Genomic DNA, 24,521 nt, shown 5'->3' with positions numbered 1-24,521 from the left:
TTCCCATTACCATTATTATCTTCCCACTACAACCTCGAGCTATAAAAAGGGCGAAGTCAGTATACCATTCAGAAGATACTAAACTGCAACAGCTATACCTAGAGAAAGAAAAGTTAAATAATTTTTTTTTTAAAGTATGCTATAGTATTTTAGACTTGATCAAGCCTTCGACCTTGCACATATAAAGTCCTAACTGTTGTCGAAAGGAAACAAAGGAAGGTAAAGAGATAAAAAACCCCAGAGAAAAGTCCATTGTATTATTTCAATGCTGCTAGACAACCGTACTAAACAGTGGCCTCATCAGGATTTATCACCATGGTAACTGATGGTATCTCAAAAGCTGAGGTAAAACAATGATGACGTCATTATGAGTATAAATCGTAATCTACTCGTGAACATTATGTACTTAATGAATACAGCAAACGAGATTTTATGAGTAATAACTTGATATGTCTCTCTATGCATCGGTGAGTAAGAATAGACCTATAGAACAGAATACAGACTGTGGATTTACTTAGTCCCCCTCCAACCCATCCACCAAAAGAAAAGAAGTAAAAATCAAGCAAACAAGAAAATAACAACAAAACTGAAACAATCATAATACAGAGGCAATTATTGCCAATGATTTGTTATTTTAATATTTTTCCTATGTGAAGTATCAAACCAAGTATACAACATCATGGTGTGTTGACTATGATGCTTTATTATTTCCTCAAATATTAATATGATTCATAATTCGAATTTAAATGAATTCAATGGTAGCTGAGTATCCAACCCTGGCCACCGAATCGTCAGAGAAAAAGTAGACAAACATTGTGTCAGAACTCGAAACGACTGAAGGAGGGAGGATATAACCGCAAAGTTCTGAAGTTAACGGAGGTGAACTTGTGTCAACACCGTCATAAACCTATAAAATGAAAAAGAGAACAAAATGGTCATTTATTGCTAAAATTGTCTTCGGTTTTTATGCATGTTACTGTTTTACTGCGTCATTGAAACCTTCGAGGAATGAAACGCTGGGAGAAAACGAATATTTTTGATCAATTTTTGGTCCAAACAAAGTCGTCAAACCAGCCATCCATGGTTGTATTCCCAATCATGTTACACACTTCAATTTTTACGTTACCTTTTAGACAGATTTGTTTTGGAAGTTCTCTTTTATATATTTACCTGGACGTAATCAAAATTACAGTTAACTCCATCTCCTTCAATGTCGAATGTTCGAAAAGTTAACCGAACCAGGTAACCCGGTGGTGCCTTAATGGTGTTACCACATGATATATCACTATCATACGAACTCGGGTAATTTGGTGATGTGACTATGGTGTTCTCGGTTGTGAAGATATTATCACATGGTGTCAGCGGTGGGATGTCTGAAAAAAATAACAGAAAAAAAGACATGCATGTTTATACGTCACATGCATTATATGAACATTTTAAATTTCATTTACAGTTTTAAAATATACTTTTATTTCTCCTAAGATTGATATTCTTTTCACTCATTCCTTGCAATCATAAACCATCATTGCTCTTGGGAAGATAAAACAGAAAATCGATCAAGATGGAATTGGTTCTTTAAAACGGATTATATTATGTTGCTTTTTTTCAACACGAGACATTCTTTTCAAAGTGTTAACAGTATTTCTGAGAATTGCTGTTGTAAGAAAGAGCTGCACAATATGAGAATTAATTATTACAACTTGGAATTTCCCCTAAGAGGCAACATCTCAGATAATCGACGTTTTCCCTCTGAATTACAATCGCATTAGGTCTTCTTGCCTTTTAACAGGCAGGGAGGTAAAAACCATCTGTGCTTTCTTTATTTTTGTTGTTGTTGCCATAATACACACATGAAAGTACATGTGGTGCGAAGTTTGGGAAAATTAGGGTGAAGTTAGAGCACCTTATAGGTCTTACAAGAGCAGCGTACGAAAATTGTTTACTTGTGAGTAAAGATGCTTATTTACAAGTACTTTGACAATATTTGGTGTAGATGTGAACGATCTGCTGTAATATGACGTTTGCATTCGATACCGCCTGATGAAGATCCTGAAAGTACTTTATTCCAAGTGGAGAGATACTTACACATATCAGTAACTTGATAGGTTCCTAAAAATCCTGTCCTTCCATTACTTCCATCGGAATCAAATTCAACGTAAATATCACTTCCTGAGCTGACTATAGGAGTTGGTGTTTCGCTGCCACAAAATAGTCCCAAAGAAGCAGCCGTGTTATTAGTTCCATCAAACACCTTAGGTATGCAAATTCAAGGAAGAGAAACAAAAGGAGAGTTTTGTTTGCTACTAAATGAATGATAATCGAAGTTTTTATCGTTGTTCGTGTGTAGTATAACGTTGAAGCATAATCACATGCCGCAGGATGTAACTGGCCACGAGTATCAAAAGTAAGTATCAAATGATAGCCATGAGTATCAAAAATAAGTATCAAATGATAGCCAAGAGTATCAAACATAAGTATCAAATGATAGCCATGGGTATCAAAGTAAGTATCAAATGATAGCCAAGAGTAACAAAAATAAGTATCAAATGATAGCCATGAGTATCAAAAGTAAGTATCCAATGATAGCCATGAGTATCAAAAATGAGTATCAAATTATAGCCACGAGTATCAAAACTAAGTATGAAATGATAGCCATGAGTATCAAAAGTAAGTATCAAATGATAGCCACGAGTATCAAAACATATATGAAATGATAACCATGAGTATCAAAAGTAAGTATGAAATGACAGCCATGAGTATCAAAAGTAAGTATCAAATGATAGCCATGGGTATCAAAAAATAAGTATCAAATGATAGCCATGAGTAACAAACATAAGTATCAAATGATAGTCATGAGCATCTAAAGTAAGTATCAAATGATAGCCATGAGTATCAAAAGTAAGTCTCAAATGATAGCCCTGAATATCAAACATAAGTATCTAATGATAGCCATGAGTATCAAGTGATAGCCAGCCACCAGTACCAAAAGTGAGTATACGTGATATTCACATCAGCCTCCTTCATTTTTCTTCACTTTTCCTCTTTTTTTTTCTTAATTTCCGTTTCGCGCATCATTTGCCTTGTAGGTTAAGGGTCATCAATATCCTGAGTGGAGCCGTTAAAATTGCTACCAGTTTCAAAAAGTATATTCTTCCACTGCCGTTTTAGCAGTCTAACTTATTACAGACATTGACAGCGCCATAGTTAGGCCGTTGCGGGCGCTTTGGATTCAGGCTCCATTTAGGTGGGCATAGTATTTATATTAAACGTGCAGTTACTAAACCGAACTGGCCTCGTGTATTATTTGGGTCCTATATGCTTATACATCTAGATCTACAGATGGGCCCTCATCATTAATTTGCCATCGGGACCACCTAAACTAGTATTAAGCAGGCCAGTCCAGTTAGCCCGAGAGTGCTATATCCGGGTATACAATGCTGCCAAAATATCAAAAACTGTTTTATCGAAGCCAAAATCGTGCTTGGTCTTGGTACTTTCCTTTTGAGACCATTTCTGTTGCTGCATGCTACGCCATTGGATATTAACGGGTAAGAAATTATAGGCAATTGAATTATTCTACTTTATAGAATTCACGCTTGCAGAATGGCGGAAAAGATATTGCTGATAGTTTGATGTTAGTGACCATTATTTTGACATTCCCAGAATATTGTATTGCGATGAGGATGAAGACTTTTTAAATTAACTTAAACGAAATGAAAATGATTGATACAATGTAATAATGTTATTTCATTATTTCAAATCCATTAAAAAACTCTGTGTATTTACAGTGTTAAATCAGGCATCTACGTGAACTGTGACAAATGAAGCAACACCTTGCTTTGATAGCCAATTTTAGTGGTGCCTTATTAGCTACGGGTTACCATATTTGTCATATTTTGTTAATAGAATTATGTAGAACATTGCCAATGCAAAGGAGCGGGAAGGTTTAGTGCTATGTCATTTACATTGCTTAGGAAAAAACTGACAAGTCTTACCCTCACAATGTCCCAACAACCACTAGACAACAAGAAATCTTCGACATCAAACTCAAGCCAAGTTATCATTGCAGCTTTTCCATCTGGAACCGAGAAGTGGTAGGAACAGAATTCATCATCTCCGTATATATCGGGATAATTCGGAGTTGAAAACTGCTCCAGTTCAACGTTACACGTGTCCTCACAGGAACAAGTTGCTGCAAGGGTATATATACATAGACAGATGAAAGAGTGGATGGATGGACTGACGGCTAGATGGATGAAGTGATGGATGGATAGAAAAAATAGGCTATAGCCTAACCTACCCGGAATATAAATCTCATGGTTGCAGTAATAATAATGGTTAAAAAAATGTTTAGAAATACTAGTAATCATTTCCGTTTAATTGCATAATTTTAGACAGAATATTGCAAATAAGGACATCGTATAATAATTGTTGGGAGATGGCATATAGGTATGAAAGGCAATCAGCTATTACTTAAAGGGTATTCCTGTGGCAGAAAATTTGACACTTATCTTAAGAGAAAAATGTACCACACTGTAATGGTTGGAATCCTATCTCAATATATATAGTGTCCCTGAAGATATGTTTGATTGAATATATTATAAGCTATTTTTGAATGGCTAAATTTGATCTTATTCCCGGAATAAGATCACAGTCGGTGACCGGTGTTATCTTCGTAGAAGATGTTCTTTAAAAGCTTTAATTTCATATTGTAAACTTCATCTTGATTTTGTTTATGTTTTGTGTTATATTTATTGAGAATGATTGCTTCGCTGGCAATGTTCTCTGTGCATAAGGAATTTCATCTAACTTCGATTACTGTTGGTAGAAAAATGTGTACATATTCTTTAAATATGACAAAACAAAGACATCAACCCGTTTTCATCTCAATTATCATAATGAATCTATTTTCTCTGCTATGGCCAGATAAATTAACAAAATATCATCGAATTTGAAAAACAAAAATTTCACTTTAAATGTTAAAGGCTGAAAATTGACTAACCGTTGATTTGGTCTGGTATTGGTGACAGAATTTGACCAAACACTGCAACGATTTCAAACCCCGAAGCCACTGCACTACCGTCCGTCTCAAATACAATATGTAATGTGTTAGAAGAGCTGTACACTGGGTCTGGAACAGTCGACCCACAATAAGATCCAATTATGTTGTCAACCTTAGGTATTTCTCCGTCGTGTATCTAGATGCAAAGATTACGTTTCAGTTTTTATATCATTTTCTTTTTATACCTCCTCAAACGAGGTACAAGTATATGAGGTACATATATGAGGTACAAATATATGAATATAACACAAAGTATGGAGCACAAGTCCACTTTAAATCTTGTTTGAAGTATTTGATACTAATACATCAAGCAAGTCTCGTGTAAAGTGCTATTCAAAGATTCATGAGTGTCAATAACTTAGTCGAATACCAAACAGGTAGGACTACTTTTTTGGATATTCACTGCAATGTAGTGCGTCTTGATTCACGATTTATATTCGTGGCATTGTTGAGTGCTGGGAGGAAGAGGAAGTAGAGGGGAGAGTGGTGGTGGGGGGGGGGGGGAGGGAGGGGGTTGAAATCATCCACCAATGTTTAACCATCATTACTGACAATACATGGAACTACAATCTGGCGATCCATATAGGTTGTTGACTAAAGTGCCCTATTTATCTCCAATTATATTTCTTCATTACTGGCAATAAATTTCTTATTATATTTCTTATTATTATTATTTATAGATTTTTCGAATCGATCCACTTCTCCCTCACTAAACAAAACAGAGCTCACGAAGTCTCAATCACATTTATATGAGGCGGACGGATGTTTTTTGTAGGGTTAGACCTATACGCATAACATAGCTATGTATCCGACGTATACATTCAAGCTTAAACAGCTCACCGTCAAACTGTCGTACTGGCAGTCGTCGCTATCTTCAAGTTCAAAGGTCACAAAGAGTAATGTAATGACGTCATCATCCGACCCATGTATGGTATACTCGCATATTGCGTCATTGTCGTAGAAGGCGGGATAATTTGGAGACAGAATTACGCTACCATTTTGAGAGATAGTTTGTCTGCAGACTGAAAGCAAAGATCTGGGATATCGCTTTTTACATGCTTGTCCTTCTTAGAATTGTATTTGGATAAGAAAACAAAGGTAAAGTAGATTCAAAATTGATCTATTCCTTGTGCTGCTAAATATCAAGTTCACATGATAGAGAACTGATATGACGTGTTTCCAAGCAAACTTCTAAATTTTGGGACGTTTACATCAGACATCGATTTGCTGTGAAAACTGAATTATCTTAAGACAAAATGCATGAAATGTTTCCAATGGCTAAGAAAGCATAACGTATATAACGTCACTCCATTGTAATTGGTGAACATCAGGAATCAAGCTTAATGAATGTCTTGCTGACATAAACTTAAATGTTGATCAAGTTTTAATTTTCATTCCATATCATACTATAATCATACCCATTATTGTAGACTTCCATGTCATACTATACACAGCTAAAAGATTCATGACGTTTACAGCTAAAAAAATATCCATGACGTCACACATTCGAAATATTCTGTTCGAATTGTACCACAATGTTGGCTATTGTTTAATGCATCATTTATTAATTGTTATTTGCAGTGTATACTGAAACAAAACACGACAGACATACACCAGTGAAACTATACAGTTGTCTTCTACAGTATTATTTATAGTAGAGTCAGTACTCAAATTGTGTGTAGTTGTTTTATTACTGTATTAATATTCCTTGATACAGTCTCATTAAATGACATGTACCCATCCCAAATGAAGAATATTTCAGGAGCCGGCTGTGGCATTGAGTGACGAGAAAGATATGGCCCATTAGATTTATGTGCACAGCGGGTGTGGTGGAGGATGGCTCAATCTAGAATACGGAGAAGGGAAGGGTGCAGAAACGTCGAGGAGCAGAGAATGGTGAGCTAAAAAGTACACCAATAAAAGTTCCTTTCTTTAGAGTAAAAAGGGGCACTCAATGAAAGTGGCTTTGAGGTTTCCCCCAACTAGGAGGCGCAATATGAACTGTCTCCTTCCCCTCCCGGCTGCGCCATTCCTGGTTTATAGTTTAATTACTAACAGTTAAAGCTTCACAATGTTGTCAAGCTGGTGTAAAGAAAATATCAGAGTACAGGAATTGACGCAGTCTACTTCGAGCAGTGATTTTTTTGCTATCCTATAGCATACCTGGAGTATATGGGACCGTATTAGGACCATCTCCTTCTCCAACGTACAATAGTCTGTCTGGTGAGCCAACGCCTGCGTTACGAACAGCGCCGGATATGCATCTGGCCAATATCGAATCCTTTACCTCTAATGAAGTCATTCCAGGGTTTTCACCCCACAACACTGCCATTGCACCTGTTAGAAAATAATTTAATTGTTAACATCGAGAGACAAATACAATTCTGAAATTGTGATAGTCAATTGTTTGAGAATATTTTCTTTACAAAACAAAACAAAATAAATAAATAAATTAATACATAACCTAAAATTAATTCATTTAAAGCATAAACATGCGTAACTTCACCCTTTGAACCTCCAAACGGAATTAAAATGTACTTTCGTCGAGTCGTGAATAAAAATCGATGTTGTTAAAATTTCGACAAATTATTAAGTACTAATTTGGTGTATTTGGCATTAAACAACCAAACTGTCTAACTGATAAATGTATAAGTTTCACCTGGCTGTGGTTTGACTACAGAGTAGAGCTATTTGATAGGAGTGTCACAGTTTCAGGTTGTAACAATGGCTTACCAATCACGCCCTTCTTTAGTCAGAAATTTACCCAGCCCTTCCACTTTGTAACATCTCATGTTCCCTTCTCAACGTCAGGGAGCTGTTCCCACAAATCTTAATTTCAAAAATCAAGCTATTCAGATTTGCATACCGAAATGTGACAATTATACTTGCCTGCTACATGGGCAGCTGCTACGCTAGATCCACTGATAACATTAGTTGATTCCTTGCTACCTGTCCAGGCACTTTTAATATTGTTGCCAGGTGCAAAAATATCAACGCACGTTCCGAAATTTGAGTAATACGACATGCGGTCCGTCTCATCTACCGATCCCACAGTGACGGTCTGTCGAATCGTAAACACGATGAAAGCATTAATACATCTATTAACATACGGTGCAGACCATGCTCACATAGTTTACCCTACTTGGCAGCTAAACCAGCTAAACGACGTGGCCACTATGTGCGTGAGTTGTGAGTCAACATCTGAACGAAGATGGGTCTGTGTTAAAATTCATTTCGTGCAATGTGTTTGTCGTATATCGTAAATTGGATTATAAAAATGGTAATGACACTTTAGAAGTAACACAGTGGCGGCGGAACCGGGGGGGGGGGGCTTGGGGGGCTCAGCCCCCCAATGAAAAAGTTGAGGGGCAAATGCATGATAAGCCCCCCAATATTTACCAAGGCTCCGAAACGTGCATCTGCCCATTTTTCAATGCATACTTGTCGATCTGTCCGATGCACACGTATACTATATAGGTGTAATAATTTTAGTGATTGCTGGGGACCCTCGGCCCGTCCCCTGGCTATAGACCACATTGTCACCTCAACCGCGTCTTCACGCCCCGTGAAAAGTGGAAGCAGTGAGTGTGAGTACCAGTAAGCGTAACACAACTTCGTCTTAGGCCAATGACTTGCCTCATTTCAGCCAGTTCTCCAACATCCCCTTACTTAGTGGCGGAGCGTCCATATATACAGTCAGGGGGCGGATGCCCCCCCCCCCCCGACAGACTCAAATGGACTGCTGGCGCCCTTTTCAGCTTTTCACTATACTTTTTACTTATTCGCTATTATTGACTATTTTATTGCGCTCTCATATACCTATTGACATTTGTCATATTCTGTTGGTGTAATTTTCCGACAAAATGGCGACGACACCTATTTATTCTCCGTTTATCTGCAAATTAGCAAGGCCCGGAAAGGGTCATTTCCTGCAATCTAGGGAGTATCTTTACTCAAAAATTTTCTGTACGCTCCGCGCCAACCTGTGGTGGCGCTCCGCTTAGATAGTGTCGAAAGCGCCCCTACAGACCATTCTTGCCTCCCCCGACCAATACCCCTAGCTCCGCCACTGCCCTTACTACACTCAAAAAACGTCTTTGCGAGTACACTACGAGTATAATAGCTACTCTCTTAAAACACCATCGAATATACAAATTACAATGTTTTTACAGACTTTTACGTGCAATCTGAGAAATTGCAGACTTGAGACCCATATTTTAGGGCTAGGTATTCGCAGCATAAAACACACGGGAAGTGCCGTTTCCGGCCATCTGGGGGTTTGAAATAAGCCAAAATTTTCTTGTACGCTCCGCGCCAACCGATGGTGGCGCTCCGCTTAGATAGTCTCCACACATTAGCCCCCCCCAATAATTTTTCCGTTCCGCCGCGCCTGAAGTAACATGCAGGTACAGAAACAATAAACTGTATTTGAATATATGTAATTAGAATAAGGCTCCATTTAGAGCTAGGGAATGATGTCTGATTTTCTTTTTATTTGGCGTCTTCATTTTGACAGGAAAGTGCTATTTCGAGGCAAGTGAAGGAGCCATGGATATAAAACCAAAACTACTTTTAATATGGCATGCTTACGTTGATCACGATATGAACGACACATTTCACTTAAGCCTGGGAGGGGTAAAACAGATCACTCAGCTATAATTACATCAAATCTTAACCCTCTCTGAACTACGCAACGTTTTCATCGCATAAGATTTTCAAAAATCCAGATCACAACGAATTTCTATAAACCTCGTTTTAGATATGAGAAATCGAACATTGCCGCAATAAGGATCATGTAACTTGCTCATCTCTAATCAAGATTCACTGTTGAAGTCAGTTCACCTCTGATTAATCAAGGTTACAGGAATACTTTATTTTAAACGCAATAATCTACACATGAGACAATGGGAGCTGTACACATGATTAAATTCAAAGGTAGACATTAAGCATTTGAATATTAACAATACATCCATCACACATACCTCGGATGAGCGTGAAGGAGAAAAATTACAGGCATCTGAGCCATCATTCCCAGCAGGTCCAACTACCACAAAACCTTCGAATATAAAACGGGTGCAAGAAGTGCTTCAAGTATGAAAACTATGTAAGAGCTAATTTCGCCACGTCCCCCTCATTTGTCGTCCCCCATAGGCGCATGAGCCTAATTTGATTGGGGGTGGGGGCTGTAACGTCTTGCCCGAAAAATATAACCAAAATTGTTCATGTTAATGTGCATAATCATATAGACTCATCGGTTATTACATCACATGCCAATAACATACAATCATTTTCCGTGTAATTACCCTTCCATATTGGTTATAATTATTGGGGAAGTCGTTACAACAATAATGATAATAATAATATAACTTTAACCTTTGAAAAACACATTGCAAATTATTCTTCTTTCAGAAGGTGCCCAGAAAATTCTCAGCATATTGCCCGAATTTTCACCAAAAAAAATGGTTGGGGGGGGGGGGCTGCAGCCCCAAGCCCCCCGCCTCTTACTCCTATGGTCCCCCAACCCAAGCACTCAGTCCCACATCAATAGTCCACCACACTCCACCCACACAGCACATCACCGCATCCCACATTGTCATAACGTTACCATACTCCATGTAGCAGATATAGACGCACACTTAAATACGTCAATGGGTGCTCATAGGTAAATATAGATGCTACATGACTATTTGCAATCATTTACCTCTGGCAATAAGAAAACTTAAAGCCTTGGCATTCTACGTATCGTTTGATATGTAATCTAACGTAAAATTCGAAATTTTCAAGATTGAGTTTTAACTTTCAGAAGAAAAAAACTATCAAATTAGCATGCGGTTGTTAAGCGTATTCTAGCGTAGCCTCCAGACACCATTCGGCTGCTGTAGTGATCTGCTTATATAGGTTGGATTGTACGGTCTTTGACTACTTCTCAACCACGTGTGTTGTTTAGGCACAACCCCATCTAACCTCACCTGAACCGATCAGAATATTCACTTCCAAGCTCCCATGCAGTCCAATTCTCCCGCATATAATAGCCTCAATTTGGTATAAGATGTAAAACTGTATTGTATTGACATAAGAAATTTTACCAACAAATTTACCGTTATCTGCTAGATTGCTGATTGCCTGATTCAAAAGGTCAGATTTGCCACCACTGAAGGACAACGAAACGACTGCAGGGAGACTAGCATTTTGAACTAACCAGTCAAATCCTGTGAAAATACGATAACATTTTACAAGAGATGTCCTATTCAAGTTCACTTTATTAAAGAACTTCGCTACACAAACAAAATAGAACTAGATCGGGACCAAGATTGACGAGGTAAAATTTTAATACAACATTGTGAATTTAAATTTGAAAATAATGGAAATTGACTAAACAATTTATCAACTTAACCATTGTATTTATCCAGCTGTGCAATTGTGGCCATTAATGAGGTTTTAAGGACCAACACTTTGGTCCCCTCATAAAAGCTTAACATTATCTTAAGAAATACTTCTCCATGTTACAATAAAACCAGCGTCTATATAGTGGAAGATACCGCTCCCCAAATATCACAAGTAAACTCCTAAAGTTGTTAATCCATATCGCGACGGTACTTTTGTTGTTAGAAGAACTTTGGTTAAAAAGTGAAGCCATAACGCAACAAATATAAGCCATACCAAAACTGATCTGTGAACATGAGATAGCAAGAACTTTAAACCAAAAATTACTTAAGTAATGTATTTTACCTAATATAAATACTTATACCTTTCAATATAGAATCCGTGGATCCGTATCCGTGACAGTTCAACACCCTCAGACTCATGATGGTGACATTCTTAGCTACACCATACGTCACACCACCAATAATACCGGCGGAGTGTGAACCATGTCCGTTACAATCAGTTCCCTATATCGAAGACAGAAAGTCGATTGAAATCTTCTACCTGAACCTTATTACTATGTAGACGCGGGTCTGGGAGGTTAAAGGGATGTAGCCTACATCTCCCAATCCCATTTTTTATAAATCCTACACAAAATGTTAAAGTAATTATTAGCAAAATCTTGCGTGCAGACCTAATTACATAGACGTAATTTATAGCCGAAGAACATGCCTCACAATGCAACATTTCTATAAATTATTTTGCTAGGGATGACCCCCACACTTACCCCTTTCTCTACATTGAGGTCGTCTTCAATGATCCCAGGACCATACCAGCTCCTTTTGTAAAATCCTGGATCCGACCTTATCACACGTTCAAACGTATTTCCATCGGATATCAAACAGCAATGAAAATTGTGAACGTAAGAGTGTTTTTTTTATACTAGTAGACAATTTCATTACTGACAGTGGATTCTGACCGCTATGCAATGTCTCTATAAACGCCCTGCAATACCCCCTCTCCACCTTCTCTGAGCTCTCCTTTACACCCTCCTCCTATCAAGGAAAAACAAAACAACTCACATCTCCATTAAAAGCGTCAAAGACAGTTTTAACTCTTCCTTCAAAGTCATCGTGGTCAAAGGTCACCCCTGTGTCCAGGATGTAGGCATTTACACCGGCTCCAGTTCCTTTTGTAAAATAAAAAAATACGTGGGGTGACCAGCTGTGTATCCTGAGGTCTATGTGGGTAACCTGCTGTGTATCGTGAGGTCTGTGTGGGGTCAGCAGCTGTGTGTCATGAGGTCTATGTGGGGTAACCTGCTGTGTATCGTGAGGTCTGTGTGGGGTCAGCAGCTGTGTGTCATGAGGTCTATATGTGGGGTGACCAGCTGTGTATTCTGAGGTCTATGTGGGGTAACCAGCTGTGTATCATGAGGTTTATGTAGGTAACCTGCTGTGTATCATGAGGTCTATGTTGGGTAACCAGCTGTGTATCACGAGGTCTATGTGGGTCACCAGCTGTGTATCATGAGGTCTATGTGGGGTAACCAGCTGTGTATGATGAGGTCTATGTGGGTCACCAGCTGTGTATCACGAGGTCTATGTGGGGTCACCAGCTGTGTATCATGAGGTCTATATGGGGTCACCAGCTGTGTATCATGAGGTCGCTGTGGGGTCACCAGCTGTGTATCATGAGGTCTCACCGCAACACATTATGCATCTTTCATTGTTATAACCAAAATAGTGGTGAAACTTTGAAAGCTCCGCAAAGTCCATTTCTCTCTCTCTCCCCAATAACTTTACGTTTCATTACATAATGAATGCAGTGATCTGGTGGCAATGGATAAAGGGCCATGGGTAGGGATTATGGAGGAAAGTGCACGTGACAACAAAGGAAAAGGGAACTGTGTGATGAGAAAATCCCTTTGTTACTTTTCAGAGCAAACATCAACGTCGCCCTATAGTTTGCAACAGTCCCACACGTATACAGTATGCACAGTTAGTCTACAACACTTGCCATGGTCTGCAACGTTCATCATATCATACGTATAGTTGTAATCTATAGTCTACGTTGCATACATAAATCGGGTCGGTAAGTTGATATTGAACAGTTCTAAAGAGAAAACGCCACCAGCTCTTTCAAGCAATTATTGCACACAAAACAACCTGTTGAAAGTTCACCAGTAACTGGTGACATTTTCACCAGGAGCTGCGTTTACATGTCACCCTCCATACCCTGGTTATTTTCACCAGGTTTCTTGGTGAATGAAACTTAAGCAAAATCCTGGTAGAATTAACCAGGATATCCTGGTTAAATTTCCTGGTTAGATTTTACCACTATCCTGGTTAATATCAATGGGTATTTCACCTCATTCCTGGTTAAATTAACCAACATTTTCTGGTTGATGTGACTACTATCCTGGTTAATATCAAACGTATTCCATCTCTTTCAGGTTAAATTGACCAACATTTCCAGGCTGGTGCCAATACTATCCTGGTTAATATCATAGAACGTTCCACCTCTTTCCTGGTTAAATTAAACATTTCCTGAGTGATGTGACTACTATCCTGGTAAATATCAAAGAATTTTCCACCTCATTCCTGGTTAAATCACCACTTTCCTTCTCAATACTATTGGGTATACCACCTTACCCTCGATTACAGTTGCAATGCATTCATATTATGGAAAGACAACACATAAATTATTAAACAACATAATTAATGTTACTGAAAGTTTATTACTTTTGAATTTTGAGTAAATATACATTCGCAAAATAGTTAAATTAATTCCTAAAATATTTATACTGTGAATTTCTATAAGAAATGCAATACTGAAGCCAAAATGTTGAGGACATATCTTCCACATTACCATCGTCACATGCCGAAGCTTGCTTGATTTCAACTGTGAATATAACAAGGAAGACAACCTTGCCTTCATATTTGGTTGTCCGAAGGATTGTTTGGTTGTACAATGGAAACACCAAAAAATACTACTGGAGTTGCCTGACGTGGTACCTCGCACACATCGTGTGTCCTAAAGTTACTGAATATTATGCCCGGGGACTATTATATATATATATATATATATATATATATATATATATATATATATATATATATATATATATATATATATATATATATATATATATATATATATATATATGTGTTATAGTTACGTACTTCCGGCGATTTTCAAACACTTGGGAGGTTCAAAATGGAGCGCCTTGCGCGAGAGCCGTACATAAGTAATACTAATGGGTCTTCCGTGTCAAAACACGGATGGCTGTTGCTGCACCCTCTCCAAAAATTGCTACATTTGTTGTATGATTGGAACAACATGCAATAAGCATATTCTGAAAATTTCAGTTGCATTGCCTCACAATTGGCGGATTTATCACACTTTGAAATTCCGCAATTTTAAATTTGGTGATTTGATATGGAATGGCCCCAATGTATTCATATAGCCTTGTAGGTGAGTACCGTAACGTTAGGCTACGCAGGCCAGGTGTATCGGCCTTAGTGAGTAGTCTTACTATTAGCCAGGGACGCAAAACCTTCAAATTGCTTCCTCCTAAATTTTGTGGTAAATAAACCGCAAGTACACACACTCACAGCTAGGCCTATGAAAAACATAACATTTTTTTGAATGAATATCTTCCTTTCTTTCAAAAACCACAACTTCTTGAAAGAACCAAAATTCCAATCCTTTGCACAGATGATTGAGTTTGTATGGAAACATATAAGTCATAACAACCACGCAAGTGCTTTGTTTACAACAATTCCATTACAGAGATTTTCATGCTAAAAATAGTCAATGGTGGTTTCTAAATTTCTTGTGATTTGCTTGGCTAATAGCCAATACCATTGTCTGCAAGCATTCTTGCATTTATAGCTTTCAATGAACACAAAGGGTGTTGTTGCATTTGTAACAATATGGTAACTATTTTTATTGTGTTCACCGTGCTCATTAACCTGTCTGTATTCTGTGCGTGTTTTTGTCCCCTCTGTTACTGTAACTTGTCATTTAGCCTCTGAAGAAGATCCTGCTAGGATCGAAACGTCAGGCCAACTTACTTTACACAATATGGTAACTAGTCTATGGGAAACTTCGCGCTTCAGAATTTGATAATAGTTTTGTTGTTGTATACTAGTTACGGCTTTCATCATTTGATTTTTGTGTGTATAAGCCAATGATTGTCAGGGGTAATTATAACTAAGTATTGTGCGTTCCTGTAGAGGTACTTTAAAGTGCACGTTTTCATGGATATCTGTAGGGATGCAAACATTCTCAAGACGTGTTAACTTTTAAATCTTGGTAAAAACAATGAGTGAAGAGTTATAGACAATTTATAGACATATTCATGATTAATCATGTTGAGTTGCGGGAATTCTCTGGTATTGAAAAATGAATTCTGTAATCGTTTCCAATTCTTTCCAGAAATAGAGGGTCAGTCCATGGTATACAGCATGAACATTGCAGCAACATAAACGAACATGTTCACTTGTTGCCTTTTTTTATATGAAATTGGTATATAAATTTGAATGGCAAATCGTTGTAGTTAAGCATATCAGTATTTTGGTATGAAGATATTTTACTTCTACTTGACAGTATTCAGTTGCATTACATTGAACAGTGCACAGTGAACATTGAACTGCAGCCAGCAGTTTTTTTTCATGTATTTTGAAATGGTATTGGAAAGCTCAAGGTTGTGTTTCATGTACTGTACTCTGTCATGGCTGTTAGCTCCTCTTGGGACAAATCTTCTATTTCTGCCAAAACAAAAGGACACATAACAGCAGAAAAGAGTTATTTATTTCTGCACCTAACAGAAGCTGGTCACATTTGTTAGAAAATATTTTAAAAGTTAAACAAAATTAATTTCAAAGGTCTTTATTTGAGTTTTGAACAATGTTTAAATAATTACCAGTTTATATCTATATATACCCTTGTAAACATTCCTCTTTAATGTGACTAGGGCTAGACTATACCTATATCATTGCATGGGTAGGCCTAGCCTAATTAACTTACATTTCAGCCAAAACCTGTTAGAGTTTGACACACCAGTACCACCCCCACCCCTACCCCAAAGCACTGATTGTTGACCAATTTAGATTGAAGTATAGTCTAGATTAAGATTAACCATACACGAGTTTCATGGTTTTTATAAATGATAGTATAAAATTATCATTTTCTCAATAAATTTCACATTATCAATAAATATAACCTAATATAGCTTAATTGTATAACCTAGCGTGGGTAAGTTTTACACTAGGTTAGTCTAGGCCACTACAATAAATGCGTCACATGCAAAAGCTATATTTTCTTCTTTCACTGTCGGCAATCACTAGTATAGCCATTTTCTCGAACATGTAGACCACTAGTGGTCTTAACATATCCACTTTTTAGCTTAGGCCTAGTCTTTTTAAAAGCGAAGGCAAGCTACGGGGTGTAAAGTGTGCTGACCCAAGCGTAAAAATTGCTGTGTATAAATGTGTGGCTTTCGTAAGGGGTGCCCTCAGAAGTTACCGTACATCACAATTACTCGCATTCGGTAGAAGTAGAAGCGCCCGTTATTTAGCAAGGGTAGATCTTGCTAAGCATGGGTATGACACATAGTAGTCATACACTTTCTATAGGTCTAGTCCTGAAGGTACTTAATAATTTAGCTAGGCTATTCTATATCTCATAGTCAGTACTGTATATATAAATACCACATCAGGAAAAGGATCTAGCCTAACCAAGCCTGACAACGTAAGGGCTAACGTTAGGTTATACTTACAACATCGCGCGTACTGACTGTATTATAGAAATGACGAAATAGTCTTTACCTTCATACAAACACTCATTTAGGGTCACTCATACCCCATTGATCTAGCATGAATTAGACTTCGTCATCTGCCATAATTAGATGGTTATTTGCAGATTTCTTAGTTGTATTTGGCAGTTTTGCCGGCTTGCGATTGTCGTACGTAGGAAGCTACCAATTCGAACGTCTTGAATCGCGACCAACCAACCAATCAGAGGCGAGGATTGCAATATGCTAATAATCTATTTTAATTAACTCACCAGAGTAATGTTAAGATCAGGTTTACCGCACTGGATTAACCAGGCGTAACCAGGATTATGTTAACTAACGTAGACAATATCCAGGATTATGTTAGCAAATTGTTGACCAGGAAATTTTCACCAGGTTGTTTGTAAAGAGTGTGGCTCTAAATCTGGCTACATTTTTGACATTGTATATTTTACTGTTTCCTAAGAATGCAGTTCACTGGCTTTGCCATTCAAGAAGGAAATATTCAAACAGATAAAACTTGATAAAAGTAGCTTCTCCTTCATACCTGTTCCAAAGTTTGGCTCCCCTACATAATTGCCCTTGAGCACAAACTCTATAGTATGATTGATTAGTAATGATTATCACATTAGATTCAAGAAATCACGAGTCTTTTTTTTTTTAAAGACTTTCCAAAGCAAATTTCACAGCATACATTGTATGGATATCAATGTGGTATGATTTGATATAGGCTCCAATAGCATGCATATAAAAGGCGATCGATAGCTATGCATGTGTGTCTCAACACGCAAAGTATATCGACTTTGATCAATAATGTGTAACCGAAAAGTACTGGATATACTTACCTATCGGATTATACTTGTCATCTATAGGTAACTCTATCTGATCGATACGATCCAATCCCCATGGAATTTCTGTCTGGCTTGATCGATAAACCATATCTTCTTCTATCGATTGAACAAGATCCAATTCTTGAAGCTGAAATTTTAGACAATGAATTTACCGATCATGTTATCAAGTAAACATTGGAAAACGCAACGTACACATGGTGGGCAAGACAAAAAGTATGTTCGTTAATCGATGTTCGTTATTCGTAAATGCACAGCAGACAGATGTTTATGCTTCGCGACAGTTCATCACAATCTAAGCCAACCAATGAATATTTTACTTGCAGATGCGCTGATTTACGTCGCGATGAATTATGAGTTTGACGGGCTCAAACAAATGATAAGGAGGGGGCATAATACTCTGGTATTCCTGTACTTTTTGAAGTTCTTTTCTGTACATATGATGGTGGAACAGATGATGAGGTCATAGAAGCCTGCACCCCCCCCCCGTGCCCCAGCCTGACTACTAGCCTGAGGGTTTCTCCGTTGCTATACGGTCAATCTCACCAATGATTTAAAATTGTTCGCCGATAGTCAATTAGAATTATCGATCGGCTTAGTATACTCAAACGTTCATTGCTATAGGGAACTTATTTCCCCTCTCCTCAGCAACTGCATATGTGAAGCTGTTATTTATGTTAAGTCCACACTAAATGACTGAGGCTGGGGTGGATGGCGAAGGCCGAAGGAGGAAAAGGGTTTTTGTTGTTGTTGAAGTGAAGAATAAAAACAATTAAGAATCTATAGACTAAACTAGCTGTCCGAAAGCTGTTGGGCCCATGAACCAGAATTTCCATGACAGCTGAGTCACAGCCCATCACTAGACCTCCAAACCAAACCTTCAGAATCAATGATCAGAATGTATAAAATGTTCAACTTGGACTAACGACATGGATGTTTAAATAAAATAGTCGATATCCGTTGGCAAGATCCAAAGAACTGAGATGAAGAATTAATTCGACCCCTGGAAAAACCTCGCGACCCACCTAACTTTTTACCCTAACCACTTTTACGTTGCGCAACATAGATTTCGGACTGTGAGACTAAAACGTAGAATTTTTCTTTAAAGAACATAACAATAAGTTAAATATTTAATTAATAACTTACAATTTCATATAAAACATCTTCTTAAGCTCATCACAGATCGACTTATCTATTGGATAGGCTAAGCTTACAAAAGTTTGTTTTTAAGATGTGAATAAAATTATAATGAATAATTATATGAATTATTATATCAATATTTGTATTTATATCGATTGTAATATGATGTATGTAAATGATGTAACTTAAAAAATTATGTAAAATATGTTAATTATAAATTATGTAAATTTATAAAAATTTAAATTGTATTATATGAATAATATGAATAAGTCTATGAATAACTATAATGGTGGTAATTATGATGAATAAAATGATAATGAATAAAAATTATAATGAAGTAAACCAAAATATAGTTCTCAAAGTAGATAAGAAAACAGGTATTTTCCCTAAGTAGCTATCGACTACAGCATGCATATTACAAAATAAATCCAGTCTTGATTATGCTTATGTAATATTATGTATATCTACGTCTCATTTTCGCGGCAATTATGAATCGGACTTTATCGATTGTCATTTATTTCGTAACGAGTGTTTAATATGTTTTTATTGATTAACATGTAATCATAATGCAATTTTTATATTTTTTTATAAAGCCATATAAAAAAACTAGCAAAATATATTTACCATTTTCAATCCGTCGTCTGACATTTCCGTAGAAAATCCATTGAGTATTAGACCATAAGAATTAACCGGTCGGAAATCTTTGTCTTTTGTGAAATTTTCCAAAAGCTTAACAGCTTGGCTGGTGTCTTTGGAATTCTGTCGAAGGCGAAAAAGTGATAACCATTAGTATAATATAATCGGAGAGATAAGAGGCAGAGTTCGAAGAAGACGACGGTTCGACCAATTTTACATAACTTGTAAATCTCAATATTTTTTTAAAATGATAATATAGAATACCAGCGTTTTAATATATGTATAGTTTCGATTGATAAATTTTACACCAATACACATTTACCCAATTAGGTTACATCCTTTCTGGTATATTGCATCACTTAATGTCAAACGCTTTGGTGATGTAGGGTTACAAAAAATAAATCTAAAATTTGCAAGTGACCTTTTAATTGGAAAACTAATTAGAAAAATTAACGACAGTATTTATACAGTTCAAGTAGCAAAAAGGGGAATATGCATTATAACACTCTACTATATGCAACATGGAACCAGTTTATAGTTTATACCAAGCCATGTAGTAAGTATTGTCAATATAAGAGATCCCTGATCATATAGTGATCTCAGCTACAACTCAACCTATAGTTACCTTAGCTTGGTTATACAAGTGCGAAGAACACCTTTTGTGTATATGCATGTGTGCGTGCACGTGCGTTTCTATTGTATTCTGACTGAGGACTTGAACAAAATTATTCCAGGTCCTCGGATGTGATTTCTAGCTATTCACCGCGTACTCGCAAGAATTCTATTGTTAAGGGGGTGGATTTGAACAATGGAAAAAACAATGGGGTCCTTGCTCTGAATGTAAAACACTACAGCTGGTTGTGCGCGCGTGTCTGCGTGTGAAGTATACGTCTATCCTCTTTTAAATAAACAATGTTATATCGATTGCAAGTAATGATCAATCTAGTAACATGATGCGGTGCTTATTTGACACACATTTCATCTAAACACACATAAACCATTCACTTATGTTATTAAACTTCCAAGGTCTAACCTATTTGGAGTTTTTGTTCCAGATTTCGTAAAATGAATACTTTTGTTAAATCAATTGATAAAACATTATAGCTGCATCACTTACTTTGATTTCAACTATGTATTTCCTAACTGTTGGATCAATAGGGTTGGGTGCGCTATTACAAATAAAAGATCCTGTGAGAAGTAAGACGTCGTAGATGACAAGAAAGTCCATAATCTATTTGAAAGCAAAATAGAAGGTAAAATATAAAGCATATATGACACGAATCCAAATTAGTGATTTAGGTCAGGGCCATACCTATTTAGATGTGACATGTTTAGTTGTCGTATACACCATTTGGAATTCATATTTAGCTGATTTCGTCGCAGAAGGGGAATATGTTAATAACTTATTCATTTACAATAGGCTACATTTCCCCCTTTAATTATTGATTTATTGGCAATCAATCATATCAAAGACTTATTACTAGACAGATATTATCAGCTTCGATTTCTTGCCCAATTTACGTTCAGTAGATAATATTACAGTGGAAATAAAAGAAAAATTTCTTCATCAAGTGAAGCAATGAATGAATTCGACTAATTTCTCAACCATTTATCTCCCCTGACACTTCCCCCACCCCCTCCCCCTTCTCTCTTCCAAATAGCATACACCCGTATATGTAGAAAGCAAGTTGAGGATTGTGTTTGACTTGAACTTCATGATTTGAAATGACAAATTGACTTAGTCAAGCTACTGGATTGCGATATGACGATATTTTTAGTAACAAATAGCATCAGGAAACTTTCGCACAAAATGACCTCAGAAATCTTCATAAAGTTGCTATTATGTTATTAGAAACGTACTTTTACAGAGATCACTTAACATTTCATGATCATAACATTGCCATGAAAATATCTATTAGTTATATTCTCTGTCGGTACACGTATTATATTATTTACTCAAAAGAATAGCGTTATGAAGACATACTCACGTACAGTTGTAGATGTAGAATGCAATCTTTATATATGTATATGTATATACGATTGTACATATATAAATGACAGAGGCCTGTGTGAAATTAAAGGACCGATACAGCTGACGCCCAGTCAGAGAGATGGCGAATGAGATTATGAACCAAGAATTAGCTTCATTCCTGGGAACCTTTGAATCTTTTCATCATCTGGTAGACCAACCTCTTCTAAATTCGACATTACGTTATCTCTGATCGTACAGATAAACACATATATCGCTTAACCCAGCTTACCAGAAGGTTACTGTTTAAGCAATACTAAGAAAATAGCTAGAAGATATGCTAGAAATAAAACCCACCCATTTTTCGTGCATGGGCCCTAAAACACATTTAACGTCCTTTTTAGGCGAACCATAAGCTTCTGCGGAAGCCGTACGTACCGATTACTGCCGAAGCACATGCAAACGTCATTGTAAGTGCATTTTTACGCTTGTCAAGATCTGAATTTGACGTTTTCCCAAGTTTCAGTTTTAAAGAGTGTCTACATGAATGTTTTTGTTACATTTGTAAGATAGTTCTATTGATTTCACCATACTAATATCTGAACTGTAATGACATTACAAATAACCTCAACTACCTCCAATGGCCATTCGTGCCCGTGGCAACGGAAACAAGCAAATATTACGTTCAAAGATCCAGTTCTGCGAAACCGCACTGCGTCAATGTATATCTATCTATCTATATCTATCCATTGCACAATATGAGATTTTTTTTCAAACTAATACATGTGACAGTTGGGCGATTTTTAGCCCCTTAAAAAATATTCGCGCATCTACTTTCTTTTTCACTTGTGTGTGCTGCTTTTGCGAATTACGCATTGTCAATGATTGCATTTAGTAGCCAGAATCCATGTGGGGCTCTGGTCACGATGTCTTATCGCCGACAATAAACCGTCGCTATTATTTCCGTCAGCTTAATATCTGTCACCCTCTTCTTTCTTCAATTCAGGTAATGTTTTAACTTACTTAAATGAAATATCAAACATAGTCATGTATATAAATATACATATATATATATAATGTCCTTACAGTGTGAGCATATAAGCGTGGGTTTCGGTTATGTTTGTAAGCTTTCAGTGCGGGTTGCTATGGCTACCACAAGTTGTGTATTATATTGTTGAATCTTCTGTAATGTTTCGTGTAGGCTGCCGCTATAGGGCGAGACAGGTTTGTGTACAATGTTATTCAATATAACTAGGGAACTTGTATAATTTTACTGTCATTCTGTTAGAAGTTTTAGGACATGTATTGTTTTCAGACACAAAGGGAACCAGTAAATTGTTACAGGTTTTTCTGTTTAGGTAATAAGGAACTAGGCCTATAGCACTCATAAACTAGGAGTTGGGGACTAGTGTTACTATATACAGGCAGGTTTAAAGGAACATAATGGTGTAATATTCATGATGCATATAGTGCTCTATGTCGGGAACTCTAAGGATAAATTAAGCTGTAGTTCTAATATTTTGTTTGTAAATGCATATATGTTCGAATCTTATCGCGTAGGATAAACCGTCGCTATTACGTCCGTCAGCCTAATATCTGTCAGCCTCTTCTTTCTCGAATTCAGGAGATGGGGTGGGTAACATACAGTATACTACAGAACTTATCATTTTTTGATGATCCTTATACGATTCTAAACATTTAGTCGCGATTCAGCATGAGGAAGGGGTTTTGATGCCAATTGTTTACCAAAGAAACAATGTTAGAGCTGTCAGGGTTTTATACTTTAATTATAAATATAAAGTTCTTACACCTAAACAAATTTCAGGGTTCTAGCTTTTCTCAATATTAATTTATGAGGATGTTAAGTTGCTCCGATGTACAAAAAGGTCGTCTTTGACAGCCAATAACTCAAAACGCGTCATGTTGAAAACAATCTGATTATTTTTTCTGGAAGAGATATAGTACCACCCTGTTTGTACAAAAAAAATCAGGAGTCTGTTTTGCCTTATTTTAAAATAAAAAATTCCTCAAGATTTGGGATTTTTACAAAAAAACGTTTTTGCCTGTTTTGATGTTCCATATGTTTTGAGCCTGGGTATTGTACTTCAAGGTCATTCAATTCAATACTGTTCAGTTTTTAATGTCATATAAACAAATACTATTTGGTTTAGTTCATTTAATTAAAAGACTTTAAAAATAGCACTTTTTTTGGGTGAAAAATACAAAAATCTAATATATTTTGACACTTTTAATTTAACCTAACTCCACAAGACAATGTTTTCGTAGCCTAATTTTTTTACATTCCTGTTCTATGGGATAGACTCTACAGGCAACTGTAATAAAAAGGTAGTAGGATGCTTAATTGCTGAGAAATGAGACCTCAAAAGTCACGAAAATGCCAAAATGCCACGATGGCGACAAATTGCGGAATTTCAAAGTATCATAAATCAGCCAATTGTAAAGCAATGCTACTGACATGATGAGAATATGCTAATTTTATGGTGTTTCAATCATAAAAAAATTGGGAATTTTTGGAGAGGGTGCAGCAACAGCCATCCGTGATTAGATATGGCACCGCAATGGGTACCAAACTGGCACCGTCTTTTGCCAACATCTTTACGGGAAACCTCGAGAAAGAATTTTTATCTCGACAAAACTTGAAACCACACACGTGGTTACGTTCATTGACAATATCTTTATGAT

The 24,521-nt window shown here is 36.9% G+C and overlaps 2 protein-coding genes across 4 annotated transcripts in view; one reads left to right on the top strand and one right to left on the bottom strand.

The window, feature by feature from the left end:
- Positions 1–185: 185 nt before the first annotated feature.
- Positions 186–21,960, bottom strand: LOC139965058 (uncharacterized). 3 transcript variants are annotated; one of them, XM_071967237.1, is made up of 16 exons: positions 21,838–21,960; positions 20,967–21,080; positions 19,838–19,972; positions 18,071–18,203; positions 12,508–12,614; positions 11,811–11,952; positions 11,161–11,271; positions 10,045–10,118; positions 7,952–8,123; positions 7,226–7,399; positions 5,903–6,084; positions 5,003–5,198; positions 3,996–4,192; positions 2,086–2,251; positions 1,171–1,373; positions 186–907 (listed from the first exon to the last, which is right to left on the bottom strand). In XM_071967237.1, the coding sequence occupies exons 1-16, from the start codon at positions 21,895–21,897 to the stop codon at positions 743–745; spliced, it is 2,331 nt and encodes a 776-aa protein (XP_071823338.1). In that variant the 5' UTR covers positions 21,898–21,960; the 3' UTR covers positions 186–742. The 3 variants fall into 3 exon arrangements, with proteins under 3 accessions (XP_071823338.1, XP_071823339.1, XP_071823340.1); XM_071967238.1 differs by having other exon boundaries at positions 21,842–21,958; XM_071967239.1 differs by having other exon boundaries at positions 21,834–21,936.
- Positions 21,961–22,710: 750 nt separating this feature from the next.
- The window catches only part of LOC139965060 (uncharacterized), a 16,276-nt gene continuing 14,465 nt past the window's right edge, over positions 22,711–24,521 (top strand). Inside the window, exon 1 of the mRNA XM_071967240.1 lies at positions 22,711–22,824. Coding sequence (XP_071823341.1) covers positions 22,726–22,824 — 99 coding nt within the window. The 5' untranslated portion in view covers positions 22,711–22,725. The remainder of the gene's footprint in view (positions 22,825–24,521) is intronic.

The sequence above is a fragment of the Apostichopus japonicus genome, chromosome 23 (assembly GCF_037975245.1).
Source record: "Apostichopus japonicus isolate 1M-3 chromosome 23, ASM3797524v1, whole genome shotgun sequence".
NCBI lineage: Eukaryota > Metazoa > Echinodermata > Holothuroidea > Aspidochirotida > Stichopodidae > Apostichopus > Apostichopus japonicus.
The sequence above is the reverse complement of the archived record's forward strand: the minus strand, read 5'-3'. Positions and strand labels throughout refer to the sequence as shown.

Coding starts and splice junctions, on each gene's coding strand:
- LOC139965058 (XM_071967237.1), bottom strand. CDS start 21,897: ATGTACAATCGTATATACATATACATATATAAAGATTGCATTCTACAT. Junction 21,081..21,837: donor TTCTACATCTACAACTGTAC/GTGAGTATGTCT, acceptor GCTTTCAAATAG/ATTATGGACTTTCTTGTCAT. Junction 1,374..2,085: donor CTATCAAGTTACTGATATGT/GTAAGTATCTCT, acceptor TATTTTTTTCAG/ACATCCCACCGCTGACACCA.